We start from the raw sequence: 26,118 nt of genomic DNA, 5'->3' as shown, positions 1-26,118 counted from the left end.
AATCAGAAATTTATGATTATCAGAACTATGTTGCCAGAATTTTGAAATATGGACCGAGTTGTTCTGTGTACAGAAGAAATTTGCTTCAGTTCAGTGAGTGATCTCCGTGTGTACAGATCATGGAGAATTGTGGGAAGCCTCACTTACTGTGCAGCCCTGCCATGCAGAGCTAGTATACATGGAGCTAGAAACATATGAATGGTATAAATACTGGGGCCCTTTCATTCGAGCAAGTGCATCTACTCCGCTGTACAAATGTAGGCTAGGCTCCTGATTGTCTCTAAACCCGAAATCACAGTCCTCGGCAAATTGCACAGTTGTTCAAGTCCGATTATGTTTCATTAATTCATCACAAAAGTTACGCTAACGACGGAATCAAACCAGGAGGTTTAGGCTGCGTTCACAAATAATGATTAGGGGGGGCTGGAGGAATCTCGATTGAAATCTTATTTTTTTTCAGATCCCCCCCCTAAGTACCCTAAAAAATTTTCAAATGCCCCCCCTCTATATGGTCAAATTTTTTCAAGTCCCCCCCCAACTATCACAGGCCCGCATATTTGTAAAGGATGTGAGCGCAGAAAAAATAAACATGTATTGTGCCGTTCTGCTCACAGGTGTTCAACACTACCTGTATTAGCACTTTGTGTAGTCATATTCCCAAGGCAAGTTCTTTAAATGCATCAGTTAATTTTTTAGATTTATTGGTCTAAAAGCCAACTTGAGTTAGTCCACAGTCCCTCTATCCATAGAGGATAGAGGGACTGTGGTTAGTCCAACTCTGGCCAGGTCAATAGACCATGTTCCGAACCGCGCGAGACATTCCGAGATATCGCGAGAATATGTGGTTCGCAGTGGACTTGTTCTCGCAACACAGGACAAACTGCGTAAAACAGGACAGGTCGCTAATTACGTTAAACACTGCATAAAATATATGAAGTTGCAATCTTTGCTCAGTTCTGCACTTTTGCTAGTTCCATACAAAGTTTGACTTGTGTTACTAAGCTTGAAACCTGTTTTCTACGGCATGTATTAAAGTCTCGCGAGATCTCGCAATCAGCGGAACATCGTCTATTGCTCCTGTTGAAGAGCACACAAAATGCAATCATGAGAGAGTAGGAAAATTGTGAATTCTTGCTAATTGCCGTATTGCACAGTGACCTACCAAAGATTGTTTCAAAACTACAAGACCTATATGAATTAGATGCTACTCAAAATTGACAATACGGGAGGTTAAAATATTCCATCAAATAAATGTTTTAATCTCTGAAATTTGGGTGTGATAATTGCAAATTTGGTTAAAAAATAAATAATTCCATTTGGTCACATATTTTTCTTTTAGTCTTTACTATTCAAAGTTTTACTTCTGTATCATTTTATATAAGAGTGTGAAAATTTAGAAAATCAAGCATGGTGACCCCATCTTTTTTCTTTAATATTTGATTATTCTCATATGCCAGAATTCAAACATTTCTATGTTTTCTTCCATGTGTTGCTCTCTGGCCTGATCTTGTGTACAAGTGAGTTTCACTGTCATGAGTGTCATTTGACCAAAACTCTTCTTCAACTACCATGTACATCAGAGTCAGAGCTATCTCTATCACTGCTCAGGTATGCAGTGACAGTGACACTGCAGTAGCAGGGCAGTATCTGATAGTGACACTGCCCGTAGGCAGTAGCTGTATTAACTTTGATAATTTTGGCAATATTTTTGTTCAGTTTTACAACTGCGTTCTTGTTCTACTCTTACAGCATGTTGAATTGTCCAGCTTGCTATCACGGCCTATGTATGTGTACCATGCATTTGTATCACTGACAACTGACTGTCAGTCTGGACTCCAATTAAATTATCACCAAATACATATTTATATTTATATATACAGGCTTTGTCGACAAACTAAATATTGTGTGTTTGAGCATGCTGTAGGGAGATAGCAAGAAACTGTAGTTGCTATATTGCATAGAAATATTGCAGAAATCATTAACAGTTGCAGCTTCTGCCCTGTTACGAGGCTCAAGTTTGTTTTTACGACAAATAACACGTTAAGATTTTTTCGAGATAAAAGTCATTAAATGTGACAAAATGGTTCTACATTTGTTAAATTATTACTAACATTACAACATTTTGATGACATAAAAATGGTATTCATTTTTCATTGAATAACTACAAAAACTTGGAATTGGAAAATGTAAAACTCAAAAGGGACCCAAAAATTTTCAAGTCCCCCCTACAGGTAGAGCAAAATTTTCAAGTCCCCCCTCCACTACCCCAAAAATTTTCGAATCCCCCCTGAATTCCTCCAGCCCCCCCCCCCCCAACCGTTTTTTTGTGAACGCAGCCTTAGTTTGTTCCATGGGTTTGCAGTTCGCAGCCGGGTGCGTACACGTATATACGCATACGGGAAAACGTTGAAGTCGGACCGGGCCTGATTGCTGCAGGCCGACGTTTCTTGTGTCCATACCGAAGCCATAGTATTCACATGGTGTCGCCGCTGCTCTCGATCATGACAGAAAAACTGTCAAAATTTTGAAAGCTGTCGGATTTAGGGAGCCTTCAGTAATTACAGGGGGTGGGCCGGGGGAATTTCGCAAACACCTGTACCGTAAAATGTGACCCTCCCCCTATCCTCCTGTCTAAAATGTGACCCTCCCCCTTGTCGGACATTCTAAAACTTGACCCTCCCCCCCCCCAACCACTGCGGTATTCTCCCCAGGAATAACTGAAATAGTATCAGCTAATTTACATAACAATTGGTTCAATTGTTATGTTAGGGACAAATTACAGAGGGGAGGGCTGGTGTTTTTGGAGGGACAGTCGCAATTTATCACGCAAGAATTTTTGAAGAGATATGGTATTTCATACATTTGAGGGAGGGTCACCATATTTTGTGCAACTATAAGAAGGTAAGATGTAGCTGATTTAGTGCTTCATCCAAAAATATCAAATCATAATACATGGAGTCTATCAGGCAAATTATTGACAATTTACCCCCACAAAACATGCTATATCTGTATTTTATATATGTTTGATAATGTATTTAAATGTACTTTGCTTGAATAGGGAAGTAAAATTAACATTTGTGTACAAGAAATTGATTTTATGAATTTCATCTAAAAAGTTGGTTCACCATCCATGGTGTTTATGATGAAATTATGAATTGTTTTTTCCAATACAAAAATAGGTAAATCTTTGCATTTTTAATTTTCTTGATTAGACTAGAGTGGTTACAAGTCTATGGTTGTGTAAGAAATTTGATTTTGGAATTTCACCAAAATGTCATTCAATACACTATGCATTGGGGTCTATGATGAAACTATGAATAATTTTTTTTTCAGTACAAAATTAGATGAATCTGTGCATTTATGCATGCTTGATTATTTAGATTATTGTTCTTTATTAGACTACAGTGGTTACAAGTCTATGGTTGTTCAAGAAATATGATTTCGGAATTTCACCAAAATGTCCATACACTAGGATTGGGGTCTGTGATGAAAAAATGAATAATTTTTTTTCAGTACAAAATTAGATAAATCTGTGCATTTATGTATGCTTGATTATTAAGATTATTGTTCTTGATAAGACTAGAGTGGTTACAAGTCCATGGTTGTGCAAGAAATTTGATTTTGGAATTTCACAAAATTGTCGATTCACTATGCATTGGGGTCTATGATGAAACTATGCATAATTTTTTTTCAGTACAAAATTAGATAAATCTGTGCATTTATGCATGCTTGATTATTAAGATTATCGTTCTTGATAAGACTAGAGTGGTTACAAGTCCATGGTTGTGCAAGAAATTTGATTTTGTAATTTCACCAAAATGTCGATTCACTATGCATTGGGGTCTATGATGAAACTATGCATAATTTTTTTCAGTACAAAATTAGATAAATCTGTGCATTTATGTATGCTTGATTATTAAGATTATTGTTCTTGATAAGACTAGAGTGGTTACAAGTCCATGGTTGTGCAAGAAATTTGATTTTGGAATTTCACCAAAATGTCATTCAATACACTATGCATTGGGGTCTATGATGAAACTATGAATAATTTTTTTTCAGTACAAAATTAGATAAATCTGTGCATTTATGCATGCTTGATTATTTAGATTATTGTTCTTGATTAGACTACAGTGGTTACAAGTCTATGGTTGTTCAAGAAATATGATTTCGGAATTTCACCAAAATGTCCATACACTATGCATTGGGGTCTGTGATGAAAAAATGAATAATTTTTTTTCAGTACAAAATTAGATAAATCTGTGCATTTATGTATGCTTGATTATTAAGATTATTGTTCTTGATAAGACTAGAGTGGTTACAAGTCCATGGTTGTGCAAGAAATTTGATTTTGGAATTTCACAAAAATGTCGATTCACTATGCATTGGGGTCTATGATGAAACTATGCATAATTTTTTTTCAGTACAAAATTAGATAAATCTGTGCATTTATGCATGCTTGATTATTAAGATTATCGTTCTTGATAAGACTAGAGTGGTTACAAGTCCATGGTTGTGCAAGAAATTTGATTTTGTAATTTCACCAAATGTCGATTCACTATGCATTGGGGTCTATGATGAAACTATGAATAATTTTTTTTCAGTACAAAATTAGATAAATCTGTGCATTTATGCATGCTTGATTATTAAGATTATTGTTCTTGATAAGACTAGAGTGGTTACAAGTCCATGGTTGTGCAAGAAATTTGATTTTGGAATTTCACCAAAATGTCGATTCACTATGCATTGGGGTCTATGATGAAACTATGAATAATTTTTTTTCAGTACAAAATTAGATAAATCTGTGCATTTATGCATGCTTGATTATTAAGATTATTGTTCTTGATAAGACTAGAGTGGTTACAAGTCCATGGTTGTGCAAGAAATTTGATTTTGGAATTTCACCAAAATGTCGATTCACTATGCATTGGGGTCTATGATGAAACTATGAATAATTTTTTTTCAGTACAAAATTAGATAAATCTGTGCATTTATGTATGCTTGATTATTAAGATTATTGTTCTTGATAAGACTAGAGTGGTTACAAGTCCATGGTTGTGCAAGAAATTTGATTTTGGAATTTCACCAAAATGTCATTCAATACACTATGCATTGGGGTCTATGATGAAACTATGAATAATTTTTTTTCAGTACAAAATTAGATAAATCTGTGCATTTATGTATGCTTGATTATTAAGATATTGTTCTTGATAAGACTAGAGTGGTACAAGTCTATGGTTGTGTAAGAATTGGACTTTTGGAATTTCACCAAATGTCAATTCACTATGCATGGCGGTCTATAAGTGTGTGCGTATTTTGTTGGTGATTTCCTATTCAGGAAATATCACACGGACAATCAAAGTTTTGGCCATAATATCAGCTTCTGTCAAAAGTGACTCTCCCCCAAGATAGGTTTATAAAAAGTGACCCTCCCCCTGAACTGTTTTCTAAAAAGTGACCCTCCCCCCAATTCCCCCGGCCCACCCCCCTGTAATTACTGAAGGCTCCCTTAATGCAACGGAACCAGAGGATCTCAGAGCCTGAAAGTTCGATCCGTGTACACACAGACATGGAGGTAGCAGAGAACAACGAGGACCTTGTCTGTGGTTTACGACCCGACGTGACTTTGTAAAACAGATTCATGATTGGCTAACTCTGATGACATATTTTATGAATAATAGCGTTGATCGCTATTTCGGGTTTGCCACTAAATATAGCTGCACGCGCGCGACTTTCGGACAAATATGCTGAAATTCGGACAAATTTTGTCGTTGTATGCGCGGTAGTCTCAGTCATCAATTCATATGAATAAGTGTGACGCTAAATAGCCATTCTAACACTTGCAGGTTTTATTTTCGTGGTTTATGCGGAAAATGCGGACAAATGTTTATTTATGCATATTAATGAGAGAGAACAGTGACGTCATTTGCGATCAGCGCTATTCATTAACCCCCATTCACACTTCCGCGGTTTCCTACCGTAATCTGCCAGAGCTTGATTTTTGCGTAGGTCACGGAGCGGAAATATTGCTCTGGCTCGCGAGAATGTAGAAATTGGACTGCGGTGCTATTATGCATTGGCTTTTAATATGAGCGGTCAAGGACAAGGACGTGTGTTTTCTGGGCAATGGGTTTCTAGACGCCTCGAACAGAGACACATGCACGAAGTGGAACAGAATATCGTTTACATCGAATTTTGACGAAAATGTGTCGCTCACACTTAACGACATGCGCAGTCGACTCCTGCCGTGTGTTCAAGAGCATTGCTAAGGCAGAATATTGGGGAATAGACTGGCGAAAACGTCTAATTAAGTTCATTGATAGACTGGATGCCCTTCCAATGACTGTAATTAAACCATAGACCTTCACACAAGTTTGTGTTTAATAATCTGAAAATGCAAGTTCCTCGTTAGAACCGACAAAGTGAAAGAAGACAATATTTACATCCCACGTTTGCCAAAGGAAACCATTGAGTTCACTGAGGACTCTATGCTGGGTTTATGTTGCAATGTAAATTGATACGTGTACAATCCTCATTTTACACAAGGTCAGTCGGTAGTTTGACCTTTTCAAAGCCATAGTTATGAGACTTGACACAATACGAAGTCAGACTGGTATTGTCACTGTGTTGTTATAACCACAGGCCCTGTAGACAGATTATGTTCCCAATTCGATAGGATTCAATGCACAACATAAGGGAGCGTTCAGTTATTATGGCCGGGGGTTGGCCGGCAAATTCTTTCTGTGCATCAGTCAAAATAAGTTAACCCCGCCTACCCATTGCACCAAAAAATTGATCCCCCCTTTTAAGATGACAAAAATTTCATGAACCCCCCCCCCCCCCCCATATTGCTTGAGTAAAGCTGCACAGACATGCACCTCTGGGAGGGCGATAGAATCCCCAAAAAAGATTCAGATCTTTTCAAATGACTATCTTACAAAGTCACAGGGTGTTAATGTTCAAAGTTTCCCTTCTGACTTGCTATAATTTTGAAATTGCCCCTCAAAGGGATTGGACAGAAATTACACGTGGATTGCAATATTTTTGCGCAAGCGTGTGTGTACAAAATTTTGATATTTGGATTTAATTGATAATCAGCTGTTGATAATGTTGATTCACTATACATAGTAGTCTGTGAGAAAACTATGTAATACTTTTTCAATACAAAACTATATCTATGCATTTACAGATATTTAATAATTCACATAAAAGTACTCAATTGGAATAGGGTTGTTACAACTGGTATGTGGACAAAAAAATTGACTTTAGAATTTCACCAAATATGTTCATCCATTATACATGGGAGACAATGATAAAATTGTGAATAATTTTTTTCAATGAAAAACTTGCTATATTTGTGCATATACAGACGTTGAATAATTAACATTACTGTACTTGATTAGAATATGATGGTTAAAGGTGCATATTATGTATACAAGAAATCTGATTTTGGAATTTCACTGAAAATGTCCATCCACTATACATGGCAGTCTATGAGGAAACTATGAATGATTTTTTCAAATACAAAAAATAGGTAAATCTGTGTATTATGTACTCTCGATTATTAATATTAATGTACTTGATTACACTAGTGTGGTTACAAACGGATATTTGTGCAAGAAATTGGATTTTGGAATTTCACCAAAATGTTGATTCACTATACATTGGAGTCTATGAGAAAACTATGAATAATTTGTTTACAACGCTAGACTAAATCAATTTGTGCTTTTATAGGTGTTTGATAATTGATACAAATGTACTTGATTCAAACAGTGTATTTGAAAGTTCAGATGTTGACAACAATTATGATATTGGAATTTCACCTAAAAGTATAATTTCACTTTTCATGGTACTAGTAGTCTACAGGTAACTGTTAAATAATGTCCCTGACAAAACTTGCTATATCTCTAACATGTAAGTAATAGGAATAATTCCGAATTGTTCATTGCCTTCAGTGAGCTCGATTTACAATAAGACAAGCCTCAGAGTTCCCTAGTCAAGATGATTATATGTGACAGATAATTATACTTTGTTCAGATTTACAGTCAAATGACTTCAGAGAATGAAATCATGCAGCAAATCATTTCCATCTCTCAGAATATTTCTGAACACTGAAGCTGCTTTTTGACGGGACGGATACTTATGAAAATTAAGTGACCCCCCCTGAGCTGTTTGAAAAATACATGACACCCCCCCCCATTCGTTGCAGTTTTAAATTTTAAAGTGACCCCAGCCCCCCCCCCCTCCGGATTTTGCCGGCCCACCCCCGCCCGTAATAACTGAACGCTCACTAAAACGAAGCTGCTCTGTGGTGGAGAACCACTACCACCGAGATGATGGTATGTTTCGACTCTCCCCTGTTATATATATATATATATATATATATATATATATATATATATATATATATATATATATATGTATGTATGTATGTATAAAGTCACTGGTAATAAATTTACAATGTTTAATAGCGACCGTCAACATTCGATGATTACACGTAAATTTATCCAAGCGTATAAAACGATACATGGGGAAAATGTTGCAACCATTTTTTTGTCCAACTGTTGAATTCACTTGGGACAAAATAAAGGTATTTCAGTTTCCTTCAATATGCCTTCATGATTTATTATAGGTCGGCCCGGAACTTTTTATATTTTGCATACTTAATTAGGTGCAACTATCAAAAACCCTAAACATTGTGCAAAATCACGTGTCATTTTATACAAATTTGGAAGAAAGTTTAGGATCTGAGGGATTTAAATAGACTGGGTTGGGTTACCTGAAACATACAATCATATTCTTGTTTGTTTAGCCTGACCTGGACTTGGTCTCGCCACATATCTTAAATTAAAACAATGTGTTTGTTGCCCCTGTTCAGACTATACCTGTTGACCCAATTTCAATAAGTAAACACTTGTACGTTGGCTTACCAGTATTTTGCGTGCTTCTTTGTGCTTACCTGCACTTACGTATTGTCCATTTGGAATTTACGGATTCATTCCTGGCAGCTGTATTCATCCTGTATAACTTTTGTTTGTTTACAACATGACGAGTTCACAGCCGAGAGGAGATGAGGCAGCTGCCGCTGATTCAGGAGTTCCCAAGCTCGGTGAGCATAGCAAAGACGGTGGGTGCGTCGGGTGGCTTGTCGTTCTCGGCGCCCATGTATGCCAACTATTCGTTTTCGGTGTATTCCAATCCATAGGCCCGCTGTTCGTTGTCATTCAGAGGTATTTCGAGGAGACCTCAGCCCGCACTTCATGGATAATTGCGCTTCTTGCTGCTGTAGAAAGCGGATTAGGTAAGGTATGGCATTGTGATGCATTCACATTATTTTCATTCCAGGCCCTCAATGTCAATAGGACAATCATTCCGTTTATCTGAGATCGTTTTTTACAGTGTTATTGGAAAGAGATCGCAATTGAGACACACTTCATTTTTTAAAATGCCCTACGAGCTGAATAAAAGTAGCGATTGTAAATCATTTGATAATGATATGAGGTTATCGAGTTACAGATAATGGCCCACATTTGACATCTGACACAACAACAACTTAAATGCTTGACGTACACGATAGAAATACATCAAGACATCGCCCTCGTTTGTTTCGGAGCCGATGGTGAGGAACCGTTCGAATTCCGTAATTACGACGGAGCTGGTAGAGGGAATTCAGGGTTTACCTGAGATTGACGTGTGAACATCCTCTATTAATTCTTCTAAAACATGAGTATTGAGTCAGACCTCACTTCATTTCCGTAAACCAAAACCTGACTTCCTTCGTTATTGAACAAGGAAGCTCCGAACTTATCGCATGCAAGACAAATATCTCATAATGTTTTGTCAATATAACCATCAACAGTCGCTTCTTGAACCATTTTACTTCCTTTGTCGCTCCTTAGATGAAGAATATCAGTATCATCATCACTGTCATTATCGCAAGTGGCATTGAAATATTTTCATCTTGACAGATTTACCCATTCCATAGCAATCACCTCCAGGCTTTGTAAAACTTTGTGGCATTTGAAGCATACTGTACTTGCGTCTATTTTACTATTTATTTATCCATTCATCATATTATTTCCAGTATTCATTATTCGTCAGCTCATTATTTGTTTGTTTGTTGTTTGACCCTTGATCGGCGACTTTAAAGTGATACTTGCAAGTGACGTAGGCAAATAAAAATAATGAGAAAATGCACTATTCTCGATCAGAAACCGTTACAACTTTCAATTATTTCAATTCAGATGTTCTAAGACGTGTGACATCCAAGGAACTGTCAGGTATATCAAAACAAATAATGTTATAAAGATGTAATCTCTCTCTCTCTCTCTCTCTCTCTCTCTCTCTCTCTCTCTCTCTCTCTCTCTCTCTCTCTCTCTCTCTCTCTCTCTGTACACTCGTACACACACGCACACGTACATACATACATAGCACCATTGTCAAATGTTTTCGTGAAGAAAATCGGTTTTCGGAAGACAGTGCTGCTGGGAACAATAATCTCATCTATTGGTTACTTCGTCAGTGCATTTGCCGATCGAATCGAAATTCTTTATTTCAGTATTGGACTTGTTGTAGGTACGTGTATTTGCAAAGTCCCGTCATTTAACACAATGCCTCGGTATCAGACGAAAACGCATTGCATATGAATTAAAGGATATCTTTGCCAATTGCATGTGTTGGTTGCTGTGTTTGTTGCTACCCCTTATGCTACCCAAGTCTTAAGTGCATTCGCTACTTGAATCGAGTTCATTTTGTCAGTGTCACCAGACTAGCAGTATGCAGATGCATTCGTGAATTGCTTTTTTAAATACAATCTCTCCATTTAAGGCGGAAATTTGTCTTTCCATCCACCCATCAATCTATCTATATGCATATCTCTGCAATTATCATGCCTGCATGCATTGTGGATGCATCATGCATGGGCGGTGGCTAGAGCAGTGGACGCACGATCACAGGATGGTGAGTTCGAGCCCTGGCATGGCTATGGTGTTGTGTCCTTGAGCAAGGCACTTTATTCCTCATTGCTTCTCAGCACCCAGGAGTGATGGGTACCTGGTAGGACAGTGGCTGTAATGTGTACGTTTAGCTCTGCTGCGTTTTTTGGCTGCACATATGAGCTGTTGTTTGCTCCGCAGGGAGTTGAGTGGTATCATATTAGGTCCAGTGGCCAGGGGTAATAATAATTGTAAAGCGCCTTGATCACATGTACTTGCGGATATGTGCGCTATATATTATTATTATTATTATTATTATTATTATTATTATTATTATTATATCTGGGTGCGTTTCATTCTTTCTTGTACTTACACAATATCTTACTCTACTCGATCGTATATAAGTTTCAGACTCTTCCACTAATGCCGTAATCTCGTCACATAACAATGATATTGTCTTTCTGTATTACATTCATTTCTCTAGGATTCGGTTATGCAATTATCATGCCTGCATGCATTGGCGTCATAGCATTTTTCATACGGAAAAGATTCGCACTTGCAAACGTGCTTGCAGGGTGCGGAGCAGGGCTGGCTGTGTTTATCTTCCCTCCGTTGTTACAAATACTGATCGAAAACTACGGCTGGAGAGGATCTGTCATAGTGTTCTCGGCCTTGAATGCCCAGATGGGAATATCTGCCGCCTTGTTCAGAGCTCCAGAAGAGGATCCGGAAAATAACAAAAATAATCGATCAGAGCAGACGTCTGGTGAAGCTAAATGTCTGAAATTGTTCTTGTCACGCACCACAGATACCTGTGATTTTGGGCTATTTAAAATTTATCCTACCTTCGTCCTGTTTACCGTTGCCAGTACTATATCAATTGGAATAGGTTATTATGGACTACCGGCACATCTTGTGGCGCGTGCAGAGGATAAAAATTTGGGTAGTGGTGCAGATATATCCTTAATTGTCTCATTGATGGGTTTGGCGGGAATAATCGGAAAGCTTGTGATTCCAGTGATTCTGCATTTCACGCAAAGATGCGTTTCAACCTTTAAACTGTACGCGCTCACTTTGTGTTTTGCCGGGGTGTGTAACCTGGCAAGTCCCTTGGCAAAGACCTACGTCTCCTACATGGTCTACGCATCCATTCTTGGAATTCCTGTCGGCACATTTTTCGGACTGATGCCACAAGTAGTACGAGATATCGTTGGTCCTGACTTCTTAACAGCAGGTATTGGCATAGGAACATTTTTCATCGCCATCGGATCACTGATTGGACCGCCATGTGGAGGTTAAGTATCAGATTTACAATGTCTCGTCTTATGTGTTGCTATTTCAATTGCTACTTGATAAACCCTTGTCTTGTCTACTCCTATAGAAAGTGAATCACTTTTAACAAAAAAGTCAAAGTTCGAATTACTTTTTTAATATAATTATATTTATTTCATTTTATGACATTCAATGAGACTATAAACGAATTATTTTACAGGAAGATACATATCCGACTTCGCACTTTCAAGAGAAAGTGATTAAGGATAATAATTGAAGGGCTTTAAAAACTACCTAAGTTTATTCAAACCCTGTCAAAATTTAAGTTCATCTACAAACGATTTTAAAATTAATATTCGCAAGTAACCTGAGATAATAGTCTTTCGATTGTCTTATAGTCATTCCTAACACGGGGTAAGAGTCCGCACACCATGCTATCAAACCATGATACGAATCGAATATACAGTATTTTTCCGTATTGTAAAAAGGTACTGAAGCAATATTTTCTTCTGGTAGTAAGTCATAAAAAAATATATTTCTATAAGAGCAAACAAAGCTTTCAACCTGGACGAAAAATACGATTTCTACTCAAGTTGCTATACATCAATAGAACATTGCGTCTGCATTCTATTAATTTCGTTGTGTTGGAACTTCTTTTATAACTACCTGCTGGGTCTGTAGTTTTAAAGAAATAGCATTTTAAGAGTACTATTTCACCCGCATCTGAAATTGGCGTCTAACGAATGTGAAGGTTTGGCAAAATTAGTAACAATGTCGCCTTGGGTTTCATTTTTGTCGTCCATGAGTACGCGGATTTGGACGCCGATTTGCTTGGAAAATAGCTTCAACTGAGTCAACTGAATTTCTGAAATCGATGCGCACTGGACACTGGCCAATTGTCCATAAGTTGCCGTGGGCGTGTATCAGGCCAGTCGCTATCGCTACCCACACCTTGAAATGATGTGTGATAAAGTGCCGATGGCGTATTGATACCAGGATAAATGTAGTTCAGGTGTAAAGCAACGCGATGTAGCTAGAGTGAACTTAATTCATGAAACAATGAGCAGTGAATTTTTGCGTTAAAATACTTATATTACTCTCTTTTGTTTCTTTTTAGCACAGAAAATATTAGTGAAGTTACGATCGCGTCACTCTTTGTTACTTTGCTCGGAGATGAACGAAGAGAATAGAGGGATACATAAATGGGATTTTTTTAAAATCGGGATTTTTTTGTTTACGTCCTTCAGGTTACATATACGACATCACTACCGACTACAACTACTCATTTTATTTCTATGGAAGCCTCTTTACAGTTGGAGGGTTGATGATAATCATATTTGAGCCTTACACAACAAGACGCCAATTAATAAATAGCTGAGAGCGCTACAGGACAGACCTTGGGTAACCTGGACCTGGATAAACTATGCGTTGCTGAAGTGGCAACACAAACTGACATGAATTATTGGTTGCTCTTCGTTGTTTGCGGTTACTATTGTCCGTGATTTTATTGCTACACGCTGAAGTACATTCTTTAAATTTCAAATGTTTGTGTAAGTTGGTTTCTTTTGCACTGCACTGTGTTTTGTTCAGTCTGTACTAACCAATCATGCACGCAGAATATCAACCAGACCTACATTGCAGGGAATATAGAGCACTTTAATTCATTTCACCAGTTATTGCCAGAGTAGACCAATGTTACTTCATTAGAATGTAAAGTTAAAACTGTCTCAGTCTGTGTAAAGTCAATTCTTTACTATCAACCACGTGACCTGAACATTCGATCCACAATATGGTTGTTACCAAGTGACGGGCAAAACAACATGGTATCAGATGCGGACAGGTTGACAAGCCTTTTTCCACGTCGAAGTCTACTCTCAACGTTCTTGATTTTTCACTCTTGTGTACAACTCCCTTCGGTATCTTAAAAAATGTTTTTCAAACTTCCCTCTTTGATCGATTTATTATAGCCATACACGCACACATGTAAGACACGGAATGGCATTGTCGTATACACTGTAGTACGGCATACTGCACGCGGAACGCGCACGTTGCCCGTCAGCTGGAAATTGAAATATGCGCATGACGTCATTTGATAGCAAAGAACAATACACCTGTTAGAATAACGTGTATCAACTACCGCGGCGGCTTTCCATAAATATCTCTCATTAGAGGGGGTTCGCTACAAGGTTTGATTCTCTGAAGTCAGCACACTGCGGTCTGCATAAACTTTAGTATCTGTCTTTAGTATCTTTTCTAAGCAAGTAAATAAAGGCACGCATTAAGGCAGTTTTAATCAGCAAAGTGGAAATGATATGTTTATGTTTTGGCCGAAGATGGGCATACAAACAGCTGTACTATAGGCATACTCGGAGAACAGCGTAAGGACCAACCAGCTGATTGTAATTGCAGGGTTAAGTCGGCATGCCCCTTGAAGGGTAACTGTCAAGTCAAAGGCGTGGTGTACAAGGCCAAAGTATCAACGGAGGACAACGGAGAGAGGGTTTATATCGGCCTCACTGATAACACCTTCAAGACGCGCTACACTAATCACATGAAATCGTTCCGGTAACGAGAGATACAAAAACGACACCGAGTTGTCAAAATTTGTATGGAATTTAAGAAATAAGGGCCAAGTCTTTGACATTTCATGGTCAATCATTGATAAAGCATTGAGCTACTCTAACATGAACAAACGATGTAATCTTTATATTTTGTCACGTAACATCTTCTGATAACAATCAGCACTAACCTTGTAGAAGTTACGTGTCTTGTCGGCAGGGACAAAAATCTTCCCCGATTTCTTGATTTCACGGATGTCAGATTTGAGTTTTCTTTGGAAGCTGTCTTGTCACTGTAATTTCCCACGAGGACATCTGTATACTTCGATATTACGGGCTCCTGATTTTATTGGTTGAGCACTCTTGTCTGCCTGGGATCTACATCAAGTATGGAGAGAATTAGCTTCGACTACTCTATGAAGAGCATACCAATGCCATCGATCAAAGCCTACATGACACAGTTTATTGCGATGGTTGATAGCTTTTTTGGAAATATTAGGTGGGCTTATATTAACAAGAACAAGAAGGATGATAGTGACGACCAGCGGAGTTTTGATGGCAAATATGGATTTAGATCGAGAAAGCAACCACCGCAGGTCGAGGAGTTGAAACCCTTTGAGGAGGCTGTGTTAAATTTGGTGGATAATATCAAATTCAGGAAGGTGAATGACAGCTTCCAAAGAAAACTCAAATCTGACATCCGTGAAATCAAGAAATCGGGGAAGATTTTTGTCCCTGCCGACAAGACACGTAACTTCTACAAGGTTAGTGCTGATTGTTATCAGAAGATGTTACGTGACAACATAACAAAGTCATACAAGTTAGCGAACAACAGCGTTTACAACGAAATTAATAGTGAGGCGAAGGAAATAGCAAGTGAACTCAATATTGCAGAAAGGATGGACACACTCGCTAAGCGCCAGGCCTTCATTACCTTAAAACACCACAAAGACAACTTCATGAACAATCCAACATGTAGACTTATTAACCCGACCAAAAGCGAGATGGGCAAAGTAAGTAAACAATTACTTGACACAATCAACAATGATATTAGATCACGTACGTGTGTGAACCAATGGAGGAATTCATCAGCTGTCATTGACTGGTTCAAGGGGATACGAGGTAAATTAAAATGTAGATTCATTACATTTGACATTGTCAACTTCTATCCATCCATTTCAGAAGATCTCTTGCGTAAATCGCTTGATTTTGCGAGAGAATATACTTCAATTTCTGATGAGTGATGAAGTGGTTGATATCATAATGCACTCGAGGAAGACCCTCCTCTTTGACGACATAACACCCTGGATTAAAAGAGAGAATAAGGATTTATTCGATGTGGCGATGGGCAGCTTCGATGGTGCTGAAATATGCGAACTGGTGGGTCTGTATATACTTGGCACACTCGCCAAAAAGTATGATAAGAATCATATCGGCTTATACCGGGATGACGGGCTTGGTGTACTCAGCAAGGCGGATAAGATCAGAAAGGAAATCACAAAGATATTTCGTGACATTGGCCTGAAAATCACGATCGAGACAAACCAGAAGATTACAAACTTCTTGGATGTGACATTTAATCTGAACGACGGCAAGTTCTACCCGTATCGTAAACCAAACGACCAAACAATGTATGTCCGTAAGCAGTCTAATCACCCGCCAATCATTATTAATCACATACCTGACGCAATAAGCAAACGCATCTCAACAATATCTAGTGATAAGGGCATCTTTGGTAAATATAAAGGTCAATACAATACGGCGCTAAAGGCAAGCGGTTACACCGAGCAAATTGAATTCACCAGGACCAACCAATCAGCGAGGAGAAGCAATAACAGGAAGCGTCATATCACGTGGTTCAATCCCCCTTTCAGCAAGAACGTGGAAACTAACATCGGCAGGAAATTTCTCCAACTTGTTGACAAATATTTTCCAAAGGGGTCTAAACTTCACAAGACCTTCAACAGAAACACAATTAAAGTGAGTTATAGCTCTATGAAGAATATGGCAAGTATAATCAAATCTCATAAAAAGAGGGTAATCTCAAGAGAATAGTGTAAGGATCAACAAGCTGATTGTATGCCCCTTGAAGGGTAACTGTCAAGTCAAAGGCGTGGTGTACAAGGCCAAAGTATCAACGGAGGACAACGGAGAGAGGGTTTATATCGGCCTCACTGATAACACCTTCAAGACGCTCTACACTAATCACATGAAATCGTTCCGTAACGAGAGATACAAAAACGACACCGAGTTGTCAAAATTTGTATGGAAATAAGGGCCAAGTCTTTGACATTTCATGGTCAATCATTGATAAAGCATTGAGCCACTCTAACATGAACAAGCGATGTAATCTTTGTATATCAGAAAAGCTGCACATTATCAATGCTGACAAATCTACACCGTTAAACAAACGCTCTGAGTTGGTTTCAAAATGTCGCCACCAAAACAAATATTATTTATCGAATTTTAACACCACCTACAAATAGAATGGTTCGTCCCAATCATATATGTAAGAGTGTCGAGCTAGTAATCCTTTCACTCTATCTGAGGATTGCCAGATGCATGAAACTTAAGTAATAGATTCCATTACTTTGTACTTGAAGTAATCTGTTTATATATATATATATATATATTATATATATATATATATATATATATATATATATATTATTATATATATAAAATATAGAGATATATATATTTCTCATCTGTATATGGCTTATCCGTATATGATATATATATATATATATATATTATATATATGTATATATGTATATGCTTATCTCTATACAGCCTGTATATAGCCTGTATATAGCCTGTGTATATATAATATATATATATATATATATATATAATATATATATATATATATATATATATATATATATATATATATATATATATATATATATATAAAACCACTACTAATAATTGTACAGTGCCGAGTGTTCGGCATTTGCTGATCACGCGTAAATTTTATGCAAGTGAAAAAAACAATGGGGAAAATTTTTATCCGCCTGTTAAATTCACTTGGGACAAAATAAATTTATTTATGTTTCCTTCAATATGCCTTCATAAAATATAGTAGGTCGGTCGGGAACGAATTTGTAAATATTTTTCATATTTAATGAGGTGAAACCTATCGAAACTCCAACAATATTTCGCAAAACCATGCGTCAGTTTTTTAAAGAGGGATGAAAGTTGAGGGTCTGAGGGATTTAAATCGGGTAGGTTGGCTTACCTGAAACACGCATATTCTTTTATTTGGCCTGACCTGGACCCATAGTCTCTCCACATACCTTAAAACAATGTGTTTGTCACCCCTGGTTAGACTATCTCTTGACCCAATTTAAATAAGTAAACACCCCTACGTGGGCTTATCAGTGTTTCCCGTGCCATTTTATGCTTACCTGGCAGCACTTACGTATTGTCCATTTCGGAATTGACGGACACATGTATTTGAAGCCTCCTTTCTTCGATTGAATTCAACAGTTGTCGACTCATTCCTGGCAGCTGTGTTCATTCTGTATAACTTTTTTTATTGTCTACAACATGACGAGTTCGCAGCCGAGAGGAGATGAGGCGACTGCCGCTGATACCGAAGTTCCCACGCGAGGTGAGCGTAGCAAAGACGGTGGGTGCCTCGGATGGCTTGTCGTTCTCGGCGCCCACATATGCAATCTATTCGTATTCGGTGCATACCAAGCCATAGGCCCACTGTTCGTTGTCATTCAGAGACATTTCGAGGAGACCTCAGCCCGAACTTCATGGATAATTGCACTTCTCGCAGCTGTAGAAAACGGATTAGGTAAGATATAATGGTATTATGATGCATCCACACCATTTTCATTCCGGACCCTAAAATATAATTAGGATAATCATTCCGTTTATCTCGTTTTTTCACAGTGTTATGGGAAAGAGATCGTAATTGAGGCACACTCTATTTTTAAAAATGCTCTAAGGGCTGAATAAAAGTAGCAATTGTAAAACATTTGATAATGGTGTGAGGTTATCGAGTTACAGATAACGGTCCTCCTTTGACAATGGACACGACATAACACTTGAAGGCTTGTCGCACAGAATAGAAATACACCAATAAATCGCTAAGGCGTGTTAGGGCCCCGGATGGTGAGGAAACATTTCAAAGGAGCTGGTATGAGGAAGTCGGAGTTTACGAGAGATTGACGTGTGAATACTGAGTCGGGCTATATTTCATTTCCGAAAAACAAAACCTGGCCTCCTTTGGGATTGAACAAAGGAGCTCCGAACTTGTCACCTATATAAGACACATATTACCATCAGCTGTCGCCTACAGTATCATTTTACTTCATTTAATTTGTCACTCCTTAGATGAAGAACATCAATATCATCATTACTGTCATCATCACAAGTGGCATTGAAATATCTCCATCCCGACAGATTTATCTATTCCCTAGCAACCATATCCAGGCTTTAACAGTTGAACAAACTTTGTGACATTTTATGATATCTTTGACGCTCACTATAATTTATATCCTACGCATTGTTCCCATGCCGTATATGCGTCTGTTTCATTATTTATTCATCCATTCATCACATTATTTACATTATGCGTTACTCTTCAGTTCTTTCTTCGTTTGTTTGTTTTCGACCCTTGATTGGCGACTTTATGGCGATCCTTGCAAGGCACAGAGGCAAATAACAAATATTGATAAAAATGATTCATTCTCGATCAGATATTTTACAAACATTTCAGTTCAGATTTTATACGACGTGTGACACCCTAGGCACTGTCAAGTATATCAAAACAACTAATATTATAAAGATGTAATATAACTAACTCTCTCTCTCTCTCTCTCTCTCTCTCTCTCTCTCTCTCTCTCTCTCTCTCTCTCTCTCTCTCTCTCTCTCTCACACACACATACAAACACATATATACACACACACAAACACGCACGCACACGTACATACACATAGCACCATTGTCAAATGTTTTCGTGAAGAAAATTGGTTTTCGGAAGACAGTGCTGCTGGGAACAATAATCTCATCTATTGGTTACTTCGTCAGTGCATTTGCCGATCGAATCGAAATTCTTTATTTCAGTATTGGACTTGTTGTAGGTATGTGTATTTGCAAAGTCCCGTCATTTAACACAATATCTTGGCATTGGACGAAAACACATTGACGATAGATTGAGGGACATGTTTGTCAATTGCATGTGTTTGTTGATGTGTTTGTTGCTATCTCTTACGCTACTTCTTAAAGTGCATTCGCTAATCGCATCTAATTTATCGTGTCAGTGTCACGAGACAAGCAGTATGCAGATGTACTCGCGAATTGCTTTTGTTCTAATTACTATCTCTCAAAGCGGAAAATTGTCAATCCATTCACCCATCAATCTATCTATATGTATATCTGGGTGTGTTTCGTTATTCATGGCACTTAAACAATATCTTATTCTTTCGATCGTATACATGCTTCAGACTCTTCCACTAAATGCCGTAACCTTGTCACACAACAATGATATTGTCTTTCTGCATTACTCCTCTAGGATTCGGTTATGCACTTATCATACCTGCATGCATTGGTATCCTTCCGTTCTTCGTACGGAAAAGATTCGCACTTGCAAATGTGATCGCAGCGAGCGGAGCTGGGCTCGCGATATTCATCTTCCCTCAGTTACTGCAGGCACTGATCGACAAATACGGCTGGCAAGGAGCCATCATAGTGTTCTCGGCCCTGAATGCGCAGATGGCGATATCAGCCGCCCTGTTCAGAGCGCCGCGACAGAATATTCGGGAAAATGATGCAACCGAAGAGAAGTGCGCTGAAGCTAAAGGTCTTAAAAGGCACTGGACTCGTATTGCAGACGTCTGTGATTTGGAAATATTTACAAATTACCCTACTTTCGTCTTGTTTCTACTTGCCTGCGCCATATCTATTGGAATGGGGTATTCCAGTCTACCTGTACATTTGCTCGCACGAGCGGAGAGTAAAAACCTTGGTAGCAGCACGGAAATTGCCTTGATTGTCTCAGTTATGGGCTTGGCGGGAATAATCGGAAGACTCATAATTCCATCGATTCTGTATGTAACGAAAAAGTACGTCGCAAGCATCAAAGTGTTCGCGTTCGCCCTGTGTTTTACTGGAGTGTGTAACCTGGCCAGCCCGCTAGCAACGGACTACATCTCCTACATTACCTACTCATTCATTCTTGGAATTCCTGTCGGCGTCTTTTCCGGACTGATGCCACAAGTTGCCAAAGATATTCTTGGCCCTAAACTGTTGACAGCCGGTGTTGGCGTAACAACACTGTTCGTCGCTTTGGGATCATTGGTTGGACCACCTTGCGGAGGTTAGCTATAATGATACATTTCTTGAACATCAGACCGTTTTATAGACAGTTTACTACACGCATGTAAAATCATTGACGAAACTGCATCCCGATTGTAAAACCATGTTGGACTTAAGTTTCTCAACATTTGAATTACGGCATGAAATACGAATATAAATATGAAAATTTAATCACAAAGGTGTTTTAAGCTCATCACCTGATTCCAATACATGAATATACAGGACCTTCATGCGGTATCGTATGGGTTTTTCATATATACGGAGTGGGTCGTCCCGACGTCTGCGGCTGCGCGACTTTCTTGTTGATAAACATTGCCTCTTCCTAGTAATTGGCGATGAATGTTTAGCAAATGTGAAGAAAAGTCAGCAGTTGATGCGTATTCATAGTTCATCAGTTTTGTATCTTTCTAATCACTGCAAGACTTTACTAAATCGACGTTGGTTGCGTCCCTTTGTTCATAGGAAGCTGCTTTGGCGGCCGTCACCAGGCTCGACAGAGTATTATTTTGATATGCACAAAGAAATATACTCTGCAAAGCAATATACCCGTCGTATGGTTTCTATCCGCACAGCCGCAGACGGGACGACCCCTCCCTTAGATGTCTTTTCATTACTTCAAGTTAATCAGCCAGCAGACGGTGTGGGGGTTTTCAAACCGATTATTGATAATTTTTTGATTAAAATTTCTATGTTCCGATGAAGAGTGTTCGTTGTCGTAATGTTGCTATCGTTGTAGTAATTAATAACTAAAGCTATGATCAGCAGCATAATGTGCACCAGAAAAAGGGTAGTGTGTTTCACTTGATAAATTCAGTTAAAGCCATAGAAAATAAACGCAAAACCGAAATCGACTAAATTAGCAGGATGCAAGTTTTTCAGAAAGAATATATATAAATAAAGTCGGATAAAATGCAAATTTAATGCAAGTTTAAACATACTTTTTGGTATCTTATTTAGGGCTTGATTGGCTGGTAATAAGGAAAAACTATATTCAGTGAAAGTTCTTGTAGAAAGAATAAAGAAACGACAGTTTCTGGTAACATTACACAGCTTCGTATCAGTATGTAACAGCGACTGCGTTTGTTTGCGTTTGGAAAACACATGTTCAAATATAGCATAAAAATATTTTCCTAAGATGACTTGTTTCTTGCTTTTTTCACAGGTTACATTTACGACGTCACTCAAGATTACAATTACACATTTTATTTCTACGGAAGTCTCCTTACATTTGGAGGGTTGCTGATATTTGTTTTGGAACCTTGCACGTCGAGACGTCAACGAGCTGCTGAGAGCACTACGAAAGAAAAGACCTCAGATGACCCCGAATTGCAAAATATGTATGTGGCAGAGGCGGCAACGTTGACTTCAAGAAATTCTAGATAACTGTTTGTCACAGATGTCATCTTCCATGTATAAATTGCTTTGCAAGAATGTGTCAATCAAAAAGAAAGATGATGTAGAATACGTCTTTTCTATATTGTCTGTTTCTGAGTCATCCAATTAACGAACCGTTTAACAATTAAAGGGAGGGAGTTGTCCCGTTTGCGGCCGTGCGTATTGGATTCATATGACGTGAGTTTTGCTAAGCAAGGGAGTCCCAACCTCCCTTGCGCCTGTCAAAACTTTAGAAATGGCCGCTTTAATGAAATTAATGACCACGACCGAAGCAGTTTCATATAAATGAAGGGACGCAGCCAAAGTTTATTTCACAAAGTCTTTCAATTATTGGAAAGCTACAAAGCTGGTGAACAATCAAATGCTGAAGTTGCTTCTTATTTGCTCTTTTACTAGAAGGGGCAGGGGCAATGTCTATCAACAGGAAAGACGCTCAGACAGAGGCGGGACGAACCGCTCCCTTTTAAAGACGGAAAAATACATACATACATACATACATACATACATACATACATACATACATACATACATACATACATACATACATACATACATACATACATACATACATACATACATACATACATACATACATACATACATACATACATACATATACTGTGCGTGCGTGCGTGCGTACGTGCGTACCTATGTAAGATTGCTATACATGCATGCGTGCATTTGTTAGGTTTAGAGCACGTTTTAAGAAATATTTAGACATCTCTTTACATTAGTTGGCCGTAAAGACCTTGAACTCTCAGTTCAGAGGCTGAAAATTTAGATAGGTTCGTTTGATCTCTTTTGATTCATGTATAATGTAAGCGTTTGAGATTTTGACTTTTACAACTGAATTCGAGTTATCGTATTTTGACTAGAATGAATGATGATAATTGTTTTCGTATATCTAACAGTTAAAATATAATAAAAAGAATATAATCTTAGTCTCTTGCGTCAATGTTGTATTTGTGTCCTCTAGCCATACAAATGCATACAGTGGCCACACATAAACATGAATGGTGTAAAGTCACCAAGTAAAACAGAGACAGTACTGCCAGCTATAGTTTGGTTTGAACCTTCAGTTCACTTTCACCGATCTTGTTATTACCGGAGCAAGGTCAAAAGTTTTCAATTCAGAATACGAGAGCCCATTTTGCGCCGTTTACAATTTTCACCGGTCAGCAATGACGAATTTACAGTCATCAAACTAGGTGTAAACTGTCAATTTTGGAGATCCTTAACACAATGCATGTGGCCATACGAGGTATGATGATGTCATCGGCTAGCTTGTTGTTTGCGGATCTTTGTGCGCCTCGTAGAGAGTTTTCAGAAATTACAGGGGGTGGGCCTGGGAATTCCGTGCGCACCTGTATTGTAAAATGTTACCCTACCCCCTAACCTCTTGTCTAAAATGCGACCCTCCCCCTTGTCCGACAATCTAAAACTTGACCTTCCCAAGCAGTATTCATTCTGGAATAACTGAACCAGTATCAGCTGATCTACATATATTAACAATTGGTTTTATGCTTATGTCAGTTAGGTACAAAAATTACACGAGGGGGGAGGGTCGCAATTTATCACGCAAGCATTTTTGAAGAATCATACATTTGCCGGAGGGTCACTATATTATGCGCAACTAAAAGAAGGCAAGATGTAACTGATATAGTGATCCACCTAAAAATATCAAATCGTAATACATGGGAGTCTATCGGGCAAACTATTGACAATTTTCCCGTACAAAACAAGTTCTATCTGTACAATTATATATGTTTTATAATACATGTAAATGTACTTTGCTAGAAGCGTGAAGTAAAACATGCATGTGTGTACAAGAAATTGGATTTCGGAATTCCACTGAAATGTTGATTCATTATATATGGTAGTCAATGAGGAAACTATGAATATTTTTTCCAATACAAAACTAGGTCAATCTGCTTATTTATGTACTCTTGATTATAGATATTTAAGTACTTTATTAGACTAGGGTGGTTACAAGTTGATGTGTGCTCAAGAAGTTGGATTTTGGAATTTCACCGAAATATTGATTCACTATACTATACATGGTTGTCTATGGAGAAACTATGAATATTTCTTTCTAATACAAATCTGGGTAAATCTGCGTATTTATGTATTCTTGATTATTGACATAATGTGCTTAATGCGACTAGGGTGGTTTCACGTGGATGTGTGTGCAAGAAATTGGACTTTGGAATTTCACTGAAATGGTGAATTAACTGTACAAGGTAGTCTATAAAAGACCTATGACGAATTGTTGTCCAATATAAAACTTACAATATCTGTGCATTTATAGACATTTGATCATTGATATGCACCTGTCCCACATGTTTTTCTCTTGTCTCTCATCCGTTTTAACTGTTCAAGGTATTTAATGTAGGATACCGATGCATCTTCTTTGCTTGCAAAGCTTGTCGATAATGTGTATGTATTTAAAAGAATCGATGTATTTTGTCGGTGATTTCCTATTGAGGAACTATCATACAACCGCGGCAAAGCCAGTGAATAGATAACTGATTGTAATACAAACAGAAACTACAATAGCAACAAGTACTGGAAAACCTTAAAGTATAGAAGCGGCACCTTTATTTTACTGATAAAGAGCTAATAAACCACGGGGTGCTTGGTTTAGATATGAGAAGTCTCCTTGCCAAACGTAAATATAAGAATTCAACTTGGCATGGACTTCCTGAAGACAGTACCATTTAACGCCACCCTGCTGAGATTTCTTACTGACAGCGACAAAGTATAGATAAACAAGGCGCAGTTAGACTACATATTAATTACTATTAGTGTTTGTATTACAATCAGTTACCTATGCACTGGCTTTGCCGCGGTTGTATGAACAATCGAAGGTTTGGCCGTAAAATCAGCTTCTGTTAAAAGTGACCCTCTCCCATGGTAGTTTTATAAAAGATGAACCCCCGGACAGTTTTCCAAAATGTGACCACCCTCCCGTCCCCAGCCCACCCCATCTGTAATTACTGAAGGCTCCCTTATTCTTCGGAGGATCTTACCAAGCCACTGGCAAGCTATCTGTTGTCACGTGATTCAAAGCCTCTTCGACGAGATGTCAGCGCGGACCTAATGGATAATCGCATGCGCATTTCTCGATTTCATGATGAATTTTGATAAACTATGGCACGCTTTGCTGTTTTTCGATTAAATTATTTCGCTGCAGATTGCAGTTAAAAGGACGTTGACCCTTTGCACTGACCAAAAAACTCAAGAATAAACGGAGCCATTCAAATGTTGGCGCGTTATGAATGAAATCATGTGATTTGTGAAATTCAATGTGTAATGCTTCCATTGATATACAATGGACAATGTTTCATTGCATTTTGTTTATTTTGGGGGCAAACCAATCTGTTGACCTTGGCATTCTGATGCCGACTTTTGAAAATAAACGACTGTAAAAGAATGCAGGTAACTTGTGCAGCCTAACTACAACAGCCGCTATAGTAACCAAGGTCTCTAACAAGACTTCCATTCAGTTTGAACTTTGTCCAGCCATTCTTGAACCAGCAGTCGGGCAAAATAAACAGCATTTGGAAACTGGCAGATATGGCGTAGATTAAAATCTAAGTCACGTGACTAGGTTAAGAGAATCGGGCCA

The 26,118-nt window shown here is 38.2% G+C and overlaps 2 protein-coding genes across 2 annotated transcripts; both read left to right on the top strand.

Annotated features, from left to right (window-relative positions):
• Nucleotides 1-9,042: 9,042 nt before the first annotated feature.
• On the top strand, nucleotides 9,043-12,230 carry LOC139147050 (monocarboxylate transporter 12-like). Its single transcript, XM_070717902.1, has 2 exons — nucleotides 9,043-9,106; nucleotides 11,416-12,230. Exons 1-2 carry the CDS (start codon nucleotides 9,043-9,045, stop codon nucleotides 12,228-12,230), a joined length of 879 nt encoding a protein of 292 aa, XP_070574003.1.
• A 2,715-nt stretch (nucleotides 12,231-14,945) lies between these two features.
• LOC139147799 (uncharacterized) lies at nucleotides 14,946-23,429 on the top strand. Its single transcript, XM_070719004.1, has 6 exons — nucleotides 14,946-15,774; nucleotides 15,944-16,741; nucleotides 18,329-18,569; nucleotides 19,718-19,861; nucleotides 20,293-21,096; nucleotides 22,258-23,429. Exons 1-6 carry the CDS (start codon nucleotides 15,151-15,153, stop codon nucleotides 22,476-22,478), a joined length of 2,832 nt encoding a protein of 943 aa, XP_070575105.1. The 5' UTR covers nucleotides 14,946-15,150; the 3' UTR covers nucleotides 22,479-23,429.
• The last annotated feature ends 2,689 nt before the right edge of the window (nucleotides 23,430-26,118 follow it).

This window comes from Ptychodera flava, chromosome 13, assembly GCF_041260155.1.
Source record: "Ptychodera flava strain L36383 chromosome 13, AS_Pfla_20210202, whole genome shotgun sequence".
Taxonomy (NCBI): domain Eukaryota; kingdom Metazoa; phylum Hemichordata; class Enteropneusta; family Ptychoderidae; genus Ptychodera; species Ptychodera flava.
The sequence above is the reverse complement of the archived record's forward strand: the minus strand, read 5'-3'. Positions and strand labels throughout refer to the sequence as shown.